General features: G+C 37.6%; 1 protein-coding gene across 3 annotated transcripts in view; it reads right to left on the reverse strand.

The window, feature by feature from the left end:
- Nucleotides 1-15,690, reverse strand: part of C2H8orf34 (chromosome 2 C8orf34 homolog) — a 173,519-nt gene that overhangs the window by 101,123 nt on the left and 56,706 nt on the right. For all 3 annotated transcript variants that reach the window (XM_071804034.1, XM_065831244.2, XM_065831245.2), the window contains 2 exons: nucleotides 10,019-10,188; nucleotides 5,307-5,473 (listed from right to left, as the gene is read on the reverse strand). In XM_071804034.1, coding sequence (XP_071660135.1) covers nucleotides 5,307-5,473; nucleotides 10,019-10,188 — 337 coding nt within the window. The remainder of the gene's footprint in view (nucleotides 1-5,306; nucleotides 5,474-10,018; nucleotides 10,189-15,690) is intronic.

Here is a 15,690-nt window from a genome sequence, read left to right on the forward strand (position 1 = left end):
AGAGCCTCAAAGCAAATAGCAAAGCAGGATATGTGATGCTAAAGACAATCACTATGAATGCAGAACGCAAGTGAAGTTGAAGTCCTTATTCTGACGCTATCACAGATGCAAATAAAGGCCTAGTATACCTATCATTTTTCCTATCCCAGTTCTTCTATGCTGCAAAAATAATGATTATTTATTTAAAATCCTTGGCCATTTTCAGCCACTAAAATTTCAAGAAAGGATCAAAATTATACAACATGCAATCCTCAACTATACAGATTGAGAATACATCAGTGTGGCAGTTGCACTCCCTGCTCCCCCAGGCTGAGATCTGGTGTGACAGTTGCACATCACCCTCTCCTTCAATGGGGCAGTTAATGGCTCTTTTGTGAGACTCCCCAGTTGGTTGGCCAGGGTTGTTAGGAGAAGAGGCGGGGTGTAGAGAAGCCAAGAAGCTTCTGGAATGTCCATAGCCAGATCTGATCAGACTATTTATACGGGGTTCCCGACAAAGATTCCCTGTGTGTGATCTTGGAGCTGCGGGTCTGTCCTCTCCTTAGACTAGGACGCCATCTAAGGAAACTTCCCGGGTGTGGAAGAGCCTCACCTCCTCGTTTGGGTGAGTGATACTTTAAGTCCTTGTTGAACCAGGCAAGTGTAGTCCTTGCCTAGCCAGGCAAGTGTAGTATCCTGTTTCTTGTGAGTGTGTGCATGCATGCTGTGGATCCTCATTATTCTCATTTGTTGCACCCCAATAATCTCCTCAACTGATATCCTAACCTTTATCTTATGTTATCAGAGTGCTAACTAATTGTATAAACCCTGTTTTGGTCAGTTCATTGGCTGTACTTTCCGGCTGGAATAAAGTCTGGTTTGGAACTTGCTTTGTCGCCTAAAACTGACTTGGGGGTCCCTCTGTGACAATCAGGTCATCAAAAGGCTGCGGTAGTATGGACATTTGGGTATCTGACCTGCACAATCACTGGGATTACTGGGTGTTCCTGCTCTGTTCTTCAGGTATAAGCTTAAAATACACTGTTTCCTTGTGTAAACTGTAAACAAATGACATTTTAGGCTCATGTACATCATAATATTCAGTACTTCTTGAAAATGAATCATTATTTTGAAGCTTTTTATTAGCTCATTAACTCATTTCAACTTAAGAATCTAGTATGTCTAACTATAATTGATTTTCTCTCTCCATTTTCCCTTCAGCAATATGAAGCACAATCAACGTCAGTTTCAACCCATTTTATGCTTATCAAACCAGAAATAACTACATAAGTGTTGCATTAAGTGACTAATTCCACTCATAATTTATTCTAACCTCAAAAACATCCTCTTAAACAAACTATAGAACTTACTAAGCTTACTAGAAGTTATTGTCAGCTGAAAAATTTTATGTAAACATCAACGACTTGTAGCATTGCTGGCAGTAAATTCAAGAGCAGGATTTCATTATTTTAAGACTTTAAACACCAAATCCCTGTTCCTGAATACCCACTTTGAGCTTTGCTTAAATCCAGATAAATTAAAAGATTCTCACTGATGTCTTTTAGCACAGGACCACAAGATGATCTAAAACCAATGAATTCCACAAATGATATTAAACAGACCTGTGTGTCTCTCTTGCTTCACTGACTTAATATATTAGCAGAAATAGAAAAAATACTGAATATGTTACGTGTTAAACTTTTACACAGGTATTCAGTGGCAAGTTCCAAACAGCAAAAGTAGCCCACTGCTGCTATCACCGTCTTGTTCCCTTTTCCCACTGGCTACAACAAAAAGCTGAGGCTGTTTCTTCTCTTATCACCAAGGAAAATGTCACTCCCTTGCAAGAAGCCTGTTCTGTCTCTGGTCTTCCTGCCAGAACTCAATCCCATAAACGGGGCCCCACAATTTAAAAAGGATGGGAAGGTACTTGAACACGTCCTAAGGAGAACACCAAAGCTGGTGAAGAGCTGTAAGGCATGTCGTCTGGGGAGTGGCTGAGGATGCAAGTTCTGTCACGTTTGGAGAGATGGAGGCTGAGGGGTGACTTCATTGCTCTCTGCAGCTTTGGGAGGTGCTGTGCTCTTCTCCCTGGTACCCAGCAGGGAACGGTGAAAAGCTGAATCCCTCAGGGGAGCTTTGGACTTGACAGGAAGAAAGATTTCTTTACTGAGAGGGTGGTCAAACCCCGGCACAGCTTTCCTGGAGTGATGGTCGATACCTCCAGCCTGCCAGTGTTTAAGAGGCTTTTGGACAATGCCCTTAATACTATGTTTAAACTTTTGGTCAGCACTGAAGTGGTCAGGCAGTTGGACTAGACGATCATTGCAGGTCCCTTTCAGCTGAACTATTCTGCCAGCAATGTATTTCAGCCACCTGCATGTCTAAACACATTTAGAGAGTTACCAGCATGTTCACATCCCTATGCATCTATGCCATAAATAAAGAGTGATAACTGAAATCAGAATGTAGCACCATAATACTATTTTTTCATCTTTGCACATTTATTTCTTTTGAAATGTATTCTTCAGAAGTATAACAGCTTAATTGTTTGTTCTATTTGGAATGTTTCATTCTAACTAAACAATTCTGATGTGAGTACTAGGAGGGTTTGGTTTTGTTTTTGTTTTTGTTTTTTTAAGAAAATATACCAATAGTCAGTTTCATGCTTTTAATACCTAGATAAATCAACCAAATTCTGAAAAAGATTCTCTTGAACACACACTAAGATAGAAATTTGTGTTCTGCAAAAACCTGCTTTATAAGTAGGGTACATATTAAAATCATCTGCTATAACTAGCAAAATTAATTTTCCCAGAATTCAGACTTAAGAGAGTGAGGTTTTGCAATTTTTTTTAAGAAAGGGCTGAATAAGCAACCACTACTGAACTCTAAAGGGAACAAGTCAAGTAGCTATATGCAACAGTGCCCTACAATTCAGTGATGGCAGAAAGCCATGATTTGAAATTAGTTGTACTGCACATAAGCAGTGTAAAAAGCATCAAAGCAGTTAATGGATTAATGCAGTACGTAGTAAAAAAATTCAATCCCAGTATCATACAATTACTGATCTGGAAAATACAGCAATGAAACATAGCTATGTTTGCTGACAGAAAGCAAAGTTATTTCTGTTACCTTCAAAAGAAAATAAAACATCCTTCCTGTGTAACACTTTATCATATTCTCAAATTCTGAACTGTTCTGCAGGATGTAATTTAACCATTACATGAAATATAAAACACATACTGTCAGCAAATTGCAAAATGAGTATTAAAATAAAAACCAGCCTTTTAGAAGAACAGCAATTTCAATACCAAGATGTGCATATTGAACTTTCTATCAGTGGTACTTATTATAACATGGCTATATTATAATCACTATAACCATGGACACCCATCAAATATGCCGTGATTATGCTTCAGAACCTTGGAAAAAAACTATATATCATCTACCCGAACCAGACATCCTGTTTGTAAACTTTCCAAGTTTTAAGTTGATTTTGAATAAACTTTGCCAGTTTCAACGAAATGCACAACAGAAACCAGAACGGATTCTTACAATCAAGTCCTTATTTAAAAAAAAAAAAAAAAAAAACAAACAACCAAGCAAACAAACAAAACACTTGTGTGTACACTGAACTGTGTACAGTTCTGCCTGAAGGTCAAGACACTAGAAAATAAAACTGCCATAAAACTGCCATTCTGGTTCCAGATACTTTTGGGGATTCAAGTGTCTGGAAGGAAAGACCTACACATCTGCTGGATATCTCTTCCTCACTATCTCCAAGGAAGTTAACAAAAGATTCTATTCTGTATGTGATACATAATGAGGCCAATAACATCACACACACACACACACACACACACTCCCTCTCACTTACCTATTGCACCTTCCAGATGCCACAGAATCCCAGAGGAGTCCTGTGGTTTATGCCAGCACAAGACACTCTTTCAACTTTCTTTTTATGTCACATTGATCAAGTTGTAAAGATCTGTAAATTGCAGGAGGAAATGAGGAGGTAACTCAGCTACAGACTATGCCCTCCACTGGAATCCACGGATTCATTCTGGAAATGCCACCTGATTCCATGAAGACTGCAAGCCCGCAGTCACAAACACCGTGACTTCCTTCAAACACAAAGAACTAATTGACATACTGTGACACCCGAGTGACCCAGCACATTATCTCTTCTTTCTTGTAAACACACATGTATGCATCAAGCTTAAAAATAAATTGTGTATTAATTCACCATTACTTAAGCAGAACGAAAAACCTTTTTTACCATGAGCATGTCCAAGCACTGGAACATGTTGCCCAGAGATGTTGCAGAGTTTCCATCTTTGGAGACAGTCACAACGCAACTGAAAAATGTTCGGAGCAACCTGCTCTAGCTGGTTGTTTTGAGCAAGGGGCTGGGCTAGACACCTCCAGTTGTCCCCTACAACCTCAACTATTCTATGGAGACTGTAGTAAGGAAGCAACAGAAATATAACAGAGTAGAGCACCACGTTTTTCTGATTTTTAGACTAAGGTCCAATCTGAAACAAATTGCTTGTGACAGAATTCATAAATGTAAGAATGCTGGGCAATCCTGAGATTCCATATTTCCCATGCTTTGATCCCGCATAAAGCTCTATATAGCAAAAACTAGGGGAAAAAAATTAAATCCATTACTACATTTTAAGCATTTTAAACTGAAGATTTTTAAAATGGCAAAAAAGAGCCTGTTCATTACCTTTCTTCAATCATTTCCCTCCTTTCACAACTAGTAATTGTAGGAAAGGGAGGAAGGAGTGAGCACAGAGCCTTCTGGAATGAAATTTAACATACAATAAAGTCCACAGGAAAACGACAAATCCTCTGGAGAGGTTACAAATTCACACTGCATAAGCTATTTGTAGCTACGATGCCTCAAATAAAACCCACTGAAGTAAGAAGTGTGATACAGCTAAGAAAAAGAAGAACCAGATGAAAGTCAGTGTAGCCAATTCTTACTCCTTGTACATAAATACATTCTCCAAGTAGAACCTGCAGGTGATTCATGTAGGAAATCAAATTAACTACTTTAAACACCTGAAGCATTTGATATTTCATGAGATTTTGATGCAGCTGGCAGCTTATTCATACACATATATAGTCTTTATTACATTCACTCCTGAAAGTTGCAAGCTAAAAATTCTATGAACCTCCACACAGCTGCTGGATACTTTAGCTTCAAACATAGGGAGCAGTTTCAAACTAACCTGTGTTTAATCAGATACTACATTTTTCAGATTAATCTACAATTTAAAAAGTATAAGAAAATACACATAATTTTTTGCAGTTACCCAGCAGTTCCATTGCATCATCTTCATTGTCAATATCTTCTTCGGTTACAGAGGGAGCTGTGCTTTGAGCAGAATCAAAGGAGTCCTGAGAAAGCATGGCAGCCAGCAGTTTCTTATGTTGCTGCTGTTGTTGTTTTAGGCCTTTGGTCTTCGGCTCCATTTTTAAGCTGTGAGGGGGGGAAAGCACAACTTTCTCTTACTGATACTCTCTATGAAATATGTCACACATTTGTCACATTACTCTAGCCTATGATGTCCTCTAGATCTGAACGCTAACACCATCAGATCACACAAAAAACAGCTGGTTATCACTCATTCCCTGATCATTGGATGTTTTAAGGTAGTTTGTGTTTTCAGTTCCTATCTAAAGTTTTGCTTGAATGAGGATGAGAAATCTCCCTTTGACTTTATGGGCATTAATCAAGTCTAAATAAGCTACATATACAGAAAAACAGAATGTCAATTACTAATCAGTTTTGCTAGGGCATTGATCACACAGCAACAAAGCTGACAACAAAGAACTGCTCCGTTGAGTGGTTATGTTATCACAACCCCACAGGATCATAGAATCACTCTGGCTGGAAGAGACCCTCAGGATCATCGAGTCCAACCATAATCTCATCTACACATCTTTTAAACACCTTCAGGGATGGTGAATCCATCACTTCCCTGGGCAGCCTGTTCCAATGCCTGACAGCCCTTCCTGTGAATAATTTTTTCCTAATATCCAATCAGAACCTTCCCTGGCACAACTTGAGGCTGTTTTCTCTTGTCTTATCACTTGCTGTCATTTGCTACCTGGAAGAAGATTAGGATTAAGGATTGGGATTAGGGACTATATAGATACAGCAATTCTCATTGTTTGTTGACTTGTGTCCCTGACCTAACTAACAGATAACTGGAACTGCACAGAAGTCACCAGAAGGGTCTAAGGCAGGACTTGCTTCAGTTAGCAATTTCTGATTCCTTACAATGTGAATAAAGATTTCTTACTATACAATAAAGACAACAGGACAGAACTTTGGTTCCCAACATAAGAGTATCAGCAACACCTTGGAACGTCTTATACTCTGTTGCAGGAAGGCAGATCTGTTGCAAATTTATGAAATTTAGTATAATCAATGATAGTTCATTTCCCACTACAAAGATAAACACTAGTAAGACAAAGTAGACCCTGATGATGAAGAATGGGTTTGGAGTTTAAGACATCAGGTTATGCATGGGGCCTCTACAAGCTCTAGTTTGTTTCAGGCTCTAGGAAATAAGAGCATCATATTAAAAATCACTCAAATTCTCCACTGTGTACATAAATTATCCCTTGAGGAAGTTTCCCAAGAGCCTTGCTTCTTCTCAGAATTTCTTCAGGAGATTTTTCATGTAAAAAACTACTAACAATGACTTGGAAATGAGTTTAATCCTATATTTGCGGTGTTCAAAATTCTGAAAGATGAGCTCAGTACCAGCAGGACTGCCATCAACACTTTTATACAGTCTGTTATCAGATATTAATATCTTGCCTTCCTCCCTTACAGCAGCAACAGAGAGCAGTGCAGAACCAGTGACAAATGCACTCTTTCCTCTGTAGTAATCCAGAAAATTAAGGGCAGAAAGGTGGCCTTTCATCAGTTTGACAAGACACCATTCATACAGCTGCCTCACACACAATCTTTCCCGGTCAAAGTAGTAGTGAAACCTCTCCTTTCAGTTGCTCGAAATTACTTCTCCCTTCTTTAAGCAACTGGGCTTGCCTTTCAGATATACAACATGTGTGCTTCCATTGCTCATCATCACAACAGGAAATAGCAGGTTTTTCTTCCTGTCCACTACTAAATGGAGCAAAAAGCAAGGTTCATGGTTGCAAAGACAGAAAAAGCAGACAACTCAGAGATTCCAAAATATCATGTACTACATAATACTCACTATGATCTGCTTTATGCTGAAAAGACCAATATTGAAAATGGGCATGTTACAAACAGACCAGTGGTCCATGGAAATATGCCGTTCTCTGCAGCCTACTCAGTCCCCTACAGAATGCTATGAATGCATAAGGATCCAGGGCTTCCCCTTCCAACTAACACAAAATAACTTGTACGCTGTGGTTTGTAAGAACAACGCAGAGAGAGAGAGAGGAAGTCGCATGACACTGACAGTAATTAGTCTACCAGTGATCAATGCCTACTCCTCTGGATATTTATATAGTATTTAATTTATATAGCATTTCCTTACCTTTATTGACAGGTAAAAGAAAATATTTTACCTGGAAATAATGGGAAGATTAAAGTTTTCACTTCCATGTTCTTATGCTGTAACTGAAGATTAGCATTAGTTGTGAGGGTTTACTGGCTTATCACATAAATCTTGATAATTAGTGATCAATAAACTATCACTTTTTAATAAAAGTGTTGCTAAATCCAATTTAACAAGATATAATTGGAAATATTTAATGTGAATTTCAAATTGCTCACTCTTACAGTTGCCAGGTAAAAATGTAACTGAATTATTTTAGGCTACATTAACTATGAAGCAGACGAACGAAAGACAGATGAGGTAGCCCAAAATCCTTTACCACTGATAACAACTTCACCCTCTTGCGAGTTTAATTTAACTCCATAGAACCCATACTACTCTCACTATTTTTGTATGTACTAGGTATATGCTGCATTAAAACTACATTATTATTATCTATTACTTGTCTCTTGCATTTGGTGTACAGTTAATTCCAAATTCTGCTAAAAGTACTTTAATTCCCAATAACACTGAATCAGACCTTGAAGAAATTGTTATTAATGAACTATTATTAAACATTCAGACTAAATTTGATCAATACAGGCCTTTTAAACTTGCGTATATATATGTAGCATCAATTTTAGTATCACCGTTATCTTGAAGTTCTGCAATTTTATTATTTTGCAAGACTGCAAACATGCTTTTTATAAATGCATTACAAAAGCCAAAGAAATGCTAATGAAGCAAAGAATTATCTCAGACAAAGTCAGTTATCCAAATGTAAATCCATATGCTGTATGTAATTTAGTAGTTACCCATTTCCACTGAAAATCAGTATTCCCACTTAATGATACATATTTTTCAACATGTTTTCAGCATGTACTGCACCTAAAAACTAGAGATATCAGTGTGCCATGACTCTTTCCTGGTATTGAGTACCCCATATTCTCCTTATTTCATATGCCAAGCAACATGACTCTGTCATGATACCCATGAAGACTTCTCAAATACTATTATGAAAGCCATTAATCACATTTTTAATTATAGCATTAGCTGTGAGGTTTCTCACATCTTGTACCATCCTCTACAAAGTGAAAAATATGCTGCTTTGAATCATCTTTGTTACTCAGAACTACACCTCTTTGCTCCCTTCTCGAGATTAGACAGAGATGCTTATTTCTGCTCATTCCTATTGAGAAAAGGGATATAATATCCTCAGTTTGATCTGCAATGTGGAACAGATCTTTACTCAGTGTCTTTATTGGACTGCTGAATCGGAAAAAGAAACCCAGGGCCTTCCAATAACACTGCAGTGTCAGTTGCTGACTCCGTCAGTTTCCCAGGAATGGCACTGGAGAGACCCAGTGTCCGAGCTCTGTTGGTTCCAGTCCATCATCTGGCTGAGGGATCATTGCTACATGCTGCTGCCTCTTTGAAATAGTAGTACTTGAAGCTTCCCCCACAATAATCTAATTAAAAGAAGAAAGAAGTACTCATGGATAACAAACATTCCCGACATGTGAGGAAATTTAATGAATGCAGCCTGCGAGAGTACAGCAAGGGACAGACGAGTGTCCTTGTGATAGGCAAGTGAATTCCAGTGCAGAAGGTAGGTGAAGGACATTGTGAAGAAATACCTTAGACCTTTCCAAAGGGAAAGTCGAGGGCTTCTGCCTTCTTAAAAAAAAAAAAAAAAAAAAGGAAAAAGGTGTCTGCTGCAGTCAGAATACCAGTTATAACCAAAGAGAAAACCTACAGGACTAAGAATTGTAGGTGTTTAAGCCAGTGCACAAGCACAAATTCCTTTTAAAGTAAGGCTATGAATACTTCACTTTCTGTGATAAACAGGTATCTTCAAATCATGGAAAATGGACTCCCTGTAAAAATGATAATATCTTCCATGTAGCTGAAGCACATCAACAAACATACTCCTTCGTCCTCACTCAAGCAGAATAAATAGTCCAAAGTTATTTCCTGCAGAGAATACTATTTTCCCTTTGAGAAAGAATTGTTATTAACACCAAGATGATAAGTATAAGAACCGAAGATTAATTTAGGAAGTCCAGTTTAAATTAACATAGATACTGTTTCCCTTGTCTATCTTTCCAAATGAGAAAAATCAGATTTATCACTGAAGTGCCAAGAAGATTAACAGAGCTACTACCAACTGCTGAAAGACAGAAGGGTTTGAAGTATCTGAAAGAAGTCATGTATCACAAGATTATCACACCATGTATCCCAATCATGCCAACATAAACTTAGCTTTACACATGGGAATTAAACCTTGGGATTGTAAATGCGTATAATTATATGTAAAAGCACAAGGAAAAAAAAGTCAAGTATCAATGTCTCCCATTTATTCTGCATGCTGCCACACTATGGCATAAGAATTTTAAAGCCCTGCACTCTGTTCTCGTAAATGGGGTGTTATAAAGAGAGTTCTGCTTCACAAAGTACAAAATTTCTAGGCCAAACCAAAGTCCCACCTTCCTCCAGGACTGCTGCTATCCTCACTGTCCCACTGCTCATTTTTATTTCTTGGTATTGGTGGCTGCAGCATCTCAGCAGCCAGCGGGTCTGCATCATTCTCTTCACGGCCAATCCACTCTCCAATTACACGAGGTCTGAGAAGGGGGGTGTTAAAGCCTGTTGACTCCTGAAGAGAAATAACCAAAAAAAAAAAAAAGAAAAAAGTAGAAACACTGCATTGCTTGTTCAGAACCACACATATAAATAAGGAAAGAAAATAAGAAATAGAAAACAAAACTATTCATTTAAAAAGTACAAAACCAGTTCAGTACATTACCATTTCAGAGGGCTACAAAATACCCAGAAATCATGGGTTAATGAAAAGATCCCCATTAACAAAATTCCAAGACAGATTTGCCCACCCCAATGCCTCAAATCTCTCCTATTTCTAACTTTTCAATAGCAACATTAGAAACCTGGGGTATTGTATTGAAAAATTATACTTTTTGTTTATAAATGCACAACTGTTACAACTGGCACTATGTCAGTTCTGTTAAGCAACTGATGAGGTCACTTGTATAATGAACATTCCAACCAAGAGACTGTTGTAGATTAACAGCATCACTCTTATTTGCATTATGAATTAATGTAAAACTAATAAAAACATCTGCATTGGGCATTTTAAAAATAACTCTGCTGGGATTTACTTAATATATCTTTCAATTCTGACAATGATATTAACATTTTAATAAAATGCATTTCTGAAACTAGTACTCATCTTTTTAACCACTTGCTGGAAAAAAGGTGGAGAGGATTACAAAAAGGAAGCAAAATGCAACTGGAATGTTTAGAACTATAGCAATTATTCGCATCGTTTTATTAGGAATTTAGACTGAGAAAACAAATTGTCCTTAAAAACTGTACGAAAAAGCTGTTTTGAAGTGGTGAGTACCTCTGTTCTCAATGTTACTAGAACAGTTGTAGACAAAGGATCACGTACAACAGTGTAGCCAATCTAAAAGCCACGTATGTATGCAAAAAATTAGATACGAAACTATGGGATAGGAATATTTATTTTGCTTTAATTACACTCTTTTCTAGGCTAGCAAAGATGGTTCAAACGTAGTGTTCTAATTAGGAGAGATACATTCTACTCCTATCCTCTAATAAGAGAAAATTTTAGGAAAACAAATCCTTGGCTGTTACCTAACTCAATGTCTCAATAAATATTCCTGCCATAAATCAATGCTTTCCAAACAAAGAGCATCTGGAAAAAGTATAGCACAGTGATTACTTAGCCTAGCAACCATATTTTCTCATTTTCCTAAAAACAAACCATTTTTAAATTCTCTTCCTAATTGACACAGACATGGTAAAAGCACGGTTTGAAGTAGAGGCCTCTCCTGAGATGAAGCAAAGCAAAACAGGCCTGTAAATTTTTCATATTAATATATTTACCCCACTTTGGCTAGATACTGCAATTTTGCTCAGCAGAACTCCAAGAGTCCATTTTGATAGAGTTAAATGTGACCCCGGCCTTGGCTTAGACACATTCACCCTTGTTCTGCTGTGTGCAGCGTGCACGAGTGCATCACTGCACTCCGTGCGTCTCGCCAGAACTCTCCATCACTTGAATAATTCACTTTTTACACAACGTCTGTTTTCTGTAGGGCTGACATGAAACCGAGGACCACTGAAAATGGAATGCAGCCAGTACAGAAGAGAGAAATCTGAGGAAAACACTACAGCTTCAGAGGTTTTAGAATACTTAACCACTGGTGCCTTTCTTTTAGGTACTTACAAATACACATTGTGTACATCTGTCTGGTGCTATGTCATAGGTAATGTAGACTAGATGACAGTGTCTTCTCATCACTTGACAGGTATAACCTGTCACAGCTGTGACTACCATCATATGCCTATGAGCTAGGAGAAAAGATGATTCCACTGCCCGCAATGCCTTCATTACACAAGGTGCTCACATCAGCTTAAGTAAGAACCATTTAGCCTCTTCTGAGGTTTATTCCTGCTATTCTAGCCACTTTCTCCCTTCCCTTTCTCCCTAGGATAATTTCTAATAATTAATAAAAATGGTTCCTGAAGCTAGTTAAACTTGCAACAACTTGCAGTGTGAAGATTGCTAGAAGCTTTCAGTCCTTGAAGTGAAAATGAAAAGCACCTGAAAATTTGCCCTTTTTCAGTATCCTATGCTTTTCCTGACACTGTGCACGGCACCATCGGCATATGAATAAGTAAACCACGAATGTTGTGTCCATCCTTGTTATGCTGATTTCTTTTCTAGACATTTTAGGGATTGCAGTAGCGCTTTCATACAGTACTTAATAGAAATGTAATTCACATTATATAGTCACGCTTTGCCTGACTTTATCACCTTGCTTTCCTTTTTGAATCTTGTTAGATTAGTACAACACAGTTTCAGTGACCTAATTCATTTTCCTCCTTTCAACTTTATAAGCAGCCACAGTGAAAACAGTAAAATGGAGAATCAGAGACAGCTTTATTCAGAACACCAGGACATTTATTTGGCACCTCATTTCAAAAGCTTCACTAAATTCCAGTGAAGTATTTTGTTCTCAAACACGTTTTCATAGTTTTGGTTTGGGCTTTTTTGATATATAAAGCTTAGCATCTTAACTAATTTCCAATTCGTATTTCCCTATAAATAAGAGAAGACATTGACAGTGACATTAGTGTATAGAAAATATTTTCAGGACAGCTAGGAACTTAAACCTGCACTAAATGAACCTAGAAGATTATTTTATGGTGCAGTCCAGGTGTCATCCACTTATCATCCATGTCAGTGGCTACCAACTTGACACACTCAAGCTTCCTGTATGTGGAGACCAGGAGAAGAAGGAAAAGCCTGGAGGACAGCTGAATCTCATCTTCAAGTTGGGTTAAGATGTGGGTGTAGTATGGAACCCCTACCAGGGAGCACAACATTAATGCATGGTTATTTAAGCATAGTTTTAAAAGGCTTTCCTCATTTCTGATATAGATTTTGAGGGTACCTCCACAGTGAGAAATATTTTGGGGTCAGCAGAAATTTGTTTATTATCTTAGGAGTAGTTGTTTCCTCTATTTTATCAATTATAACCTGTGTTCGTTGTAGTAATACTACCTATAAGAAGCTATACCCTATACACAGCACAGAAAAAATGTTTAAATATTAACATTGAGGGTCAAAAGTCTGTTAGGAATTATTAGACCCTATTCAGTTGAGCCTGATTCTGGATCCCTGACACTTAGATGTCTCCCATTATTAATGTTTAAAGTGACTGAGAGACATTGTTGGGAATTCCAGTCAAATCTCACAATGTTATGACAGGTCTCACATTATCTGTGAGAGCTCCACTGCATGAGTCTAAAGTAAAGCACCAATCGATCGAATATTTGGATTACATTAAAATCTCATCTGTTTAAAAAGAAAATATTTCTAGTCTCTGTAGTTTAAAAAAAAAGCTTGAAAAATATTCACTAAGTACTCTTCAGAAAATCACAAGCCAAAAGATAAATAAACTTTTCCCTATGTCCTTTAAAATTGGTACAAACATACAAGCTCATTTTAAACATATTTTCGCACTGTAGCATCCTGGCTACATTTTGTCTCAACGTGTCTTACAATACAGACATTCTACAGTGCAACATACGTTACAGTTTATTTTGTGACATATAGAGAAGTAGCGTATTCCAGGAGCAGCAAATTCTAGAGGAAGCGCATCATCAGTAGCCCCACCGCCAGAGCACTCACCTAGGACACCGGAGTTTCAATAGTATGGCTGTTCTATACTTCAGTTTGTATTTGAGCTTTGACCTCTCATGGAAGTGTCCAAAAACACTCAGGAAAAAAAACCCTGAAATTCACAACTAACTCAGGTTTTTTTTTTTCTCTAGAATGTTTTAGTCAGCCTAGAATTCCGTGAATTTTGCAGAAAGGGTAACATCCTAGCTCTTTTTCTTGGTTTACATTAAATTCTCCACACACTTCCATGCGTAGTTTCTGTTCCATGGTAAGGAGGATGAGCTGATTCAGAAATTTGTATTATATTAACTCTGCACTTCAGCCTTAAAATCTGTGAGCCACAAGGCATCCCTTCTCATTTTCTTTCTTTACACACTGTACTTGCAGTGTCAGTTGCTGATTTTACGTAGCCTCCATGGCCTAGAGAGGTGGGCCGATTCATCAAGAGAGACAGAACATCAAACTCTGCAAGTCTGAATTAAATGAGATGAAAAAGGAGTGAATCTACACAACAAATCTGTTTTAATTGCAGTAATCTTAGGGTTTTTTCTTCTTTTTTTTTTCTTTGCAATGACACCATTGAACTCAGAAATTCTATTATACTACATCAAACTGAAAGCTTCCATTGTGACTGAAAGACTGACCTTCTCTGCCTGTATTTTCTCTACCTCTGTCTTGGACTGAAGCCCTAATTACTGGCACAAAGCTAATAATAGCTGATATTTGACAAGAATCCGCTTAAATGAAACACCCTTCCACAAAAGCGATTGTGATTCAGAGCAAACTGGTTTTCCAAATCCAAACGCTGGAGTAACTAAGCAACTAAATAATTAACTGGATTACTTGGAGGAGGAGTTACATAAACCAACAATACTGCCCAATTACTCTCCTGACAAAGGCATCTACATGTTACTGGAGCAAGAAAGAAAGATTTAAAAAAAAAAAACAAAATACTTACATAATGGGAAACAAAATAAACATACACAGGCATTCTCTGTTTTCTCCAAGTTCATAATCTAAACCACAGAAAAACCAGCACGATCATGGGCTCTGTCCTTATCTCCTAAAATGTTCCTGATCGTCAGGAAAATACAGCAAGGAAGACCACATAGATGAAATTATTATTTAGTTTTACGTCTCTCATGACACCTATGTAATGCCAAAGTTCTAACAGAATCCAATGCCAAGTTTGGGCATGCTGTTCTAGACCCATGACATGTACCTGAAGGGTTGGATGGTTAATCCAAACCACAGATGAATTTGGTTTGAAAAATGATTCAGTGCTGCCACAGCCTAGATAAGGAATCTGTAGTATCAGTATGTGTTTCTGGGAAAGGAATTACAATTAACTTGACCACATTTATACCTGAAAAATAAACATTGCCTGGGAACATGTGCAGGTGAAAGGGAACCAAATTCTACCATTATCAGACAGTCTTTGGCTGCTTTTGGCCCAAGCCAAATAATACACTTCGAAACAAGTCACAGGAACAGGAATTAGCTCATGCAAGGGACCATTCCTAGAAGGCAGGATTTCACAGGACAGTCCTGGCTATACTCAATTTCTTAACACAGAACTAGCTTTTATGTCCACTAAGAATCCTTAAGGGGCAAAATAAGAAATAGAAATTAAGTTCACTAACTATCCTGGAAGCCTACTGAGCAATATAGCACAAATGAAGCGTGGTAAGAGCTTTATCCTTTGATTTTTTTATTTTACAAGTAACTTTTGATTTCAAGAACATCAGAAACAGATGTTAAAGCAGACACAGTATTGTAAAGGTAATGTATGCTATTGAATGTATATAACATGATATCAAGTTTTATTAAGAAAAACCTACCACCTTCCAATTTTAAATCATAAACAATAAAGTATACGTTAACAAGAATAAAATTAACTCTTTGCTCAGACTGGATCCTGAGTAA

Source organism: Patagioenas fasciata, chromosome 2, assembly GCF_037038585.1.
Source record: "Patagioenas fasciata isolate bPatFas1 chromosome 2, bPatFas1.hap1, whole genome shotgun sequence".
NCBI lineage: Eukaryota > Metazoa > Chordata > Aves > Columbiformes > Columbidae > Patagioenas > Patagioenas fasciata.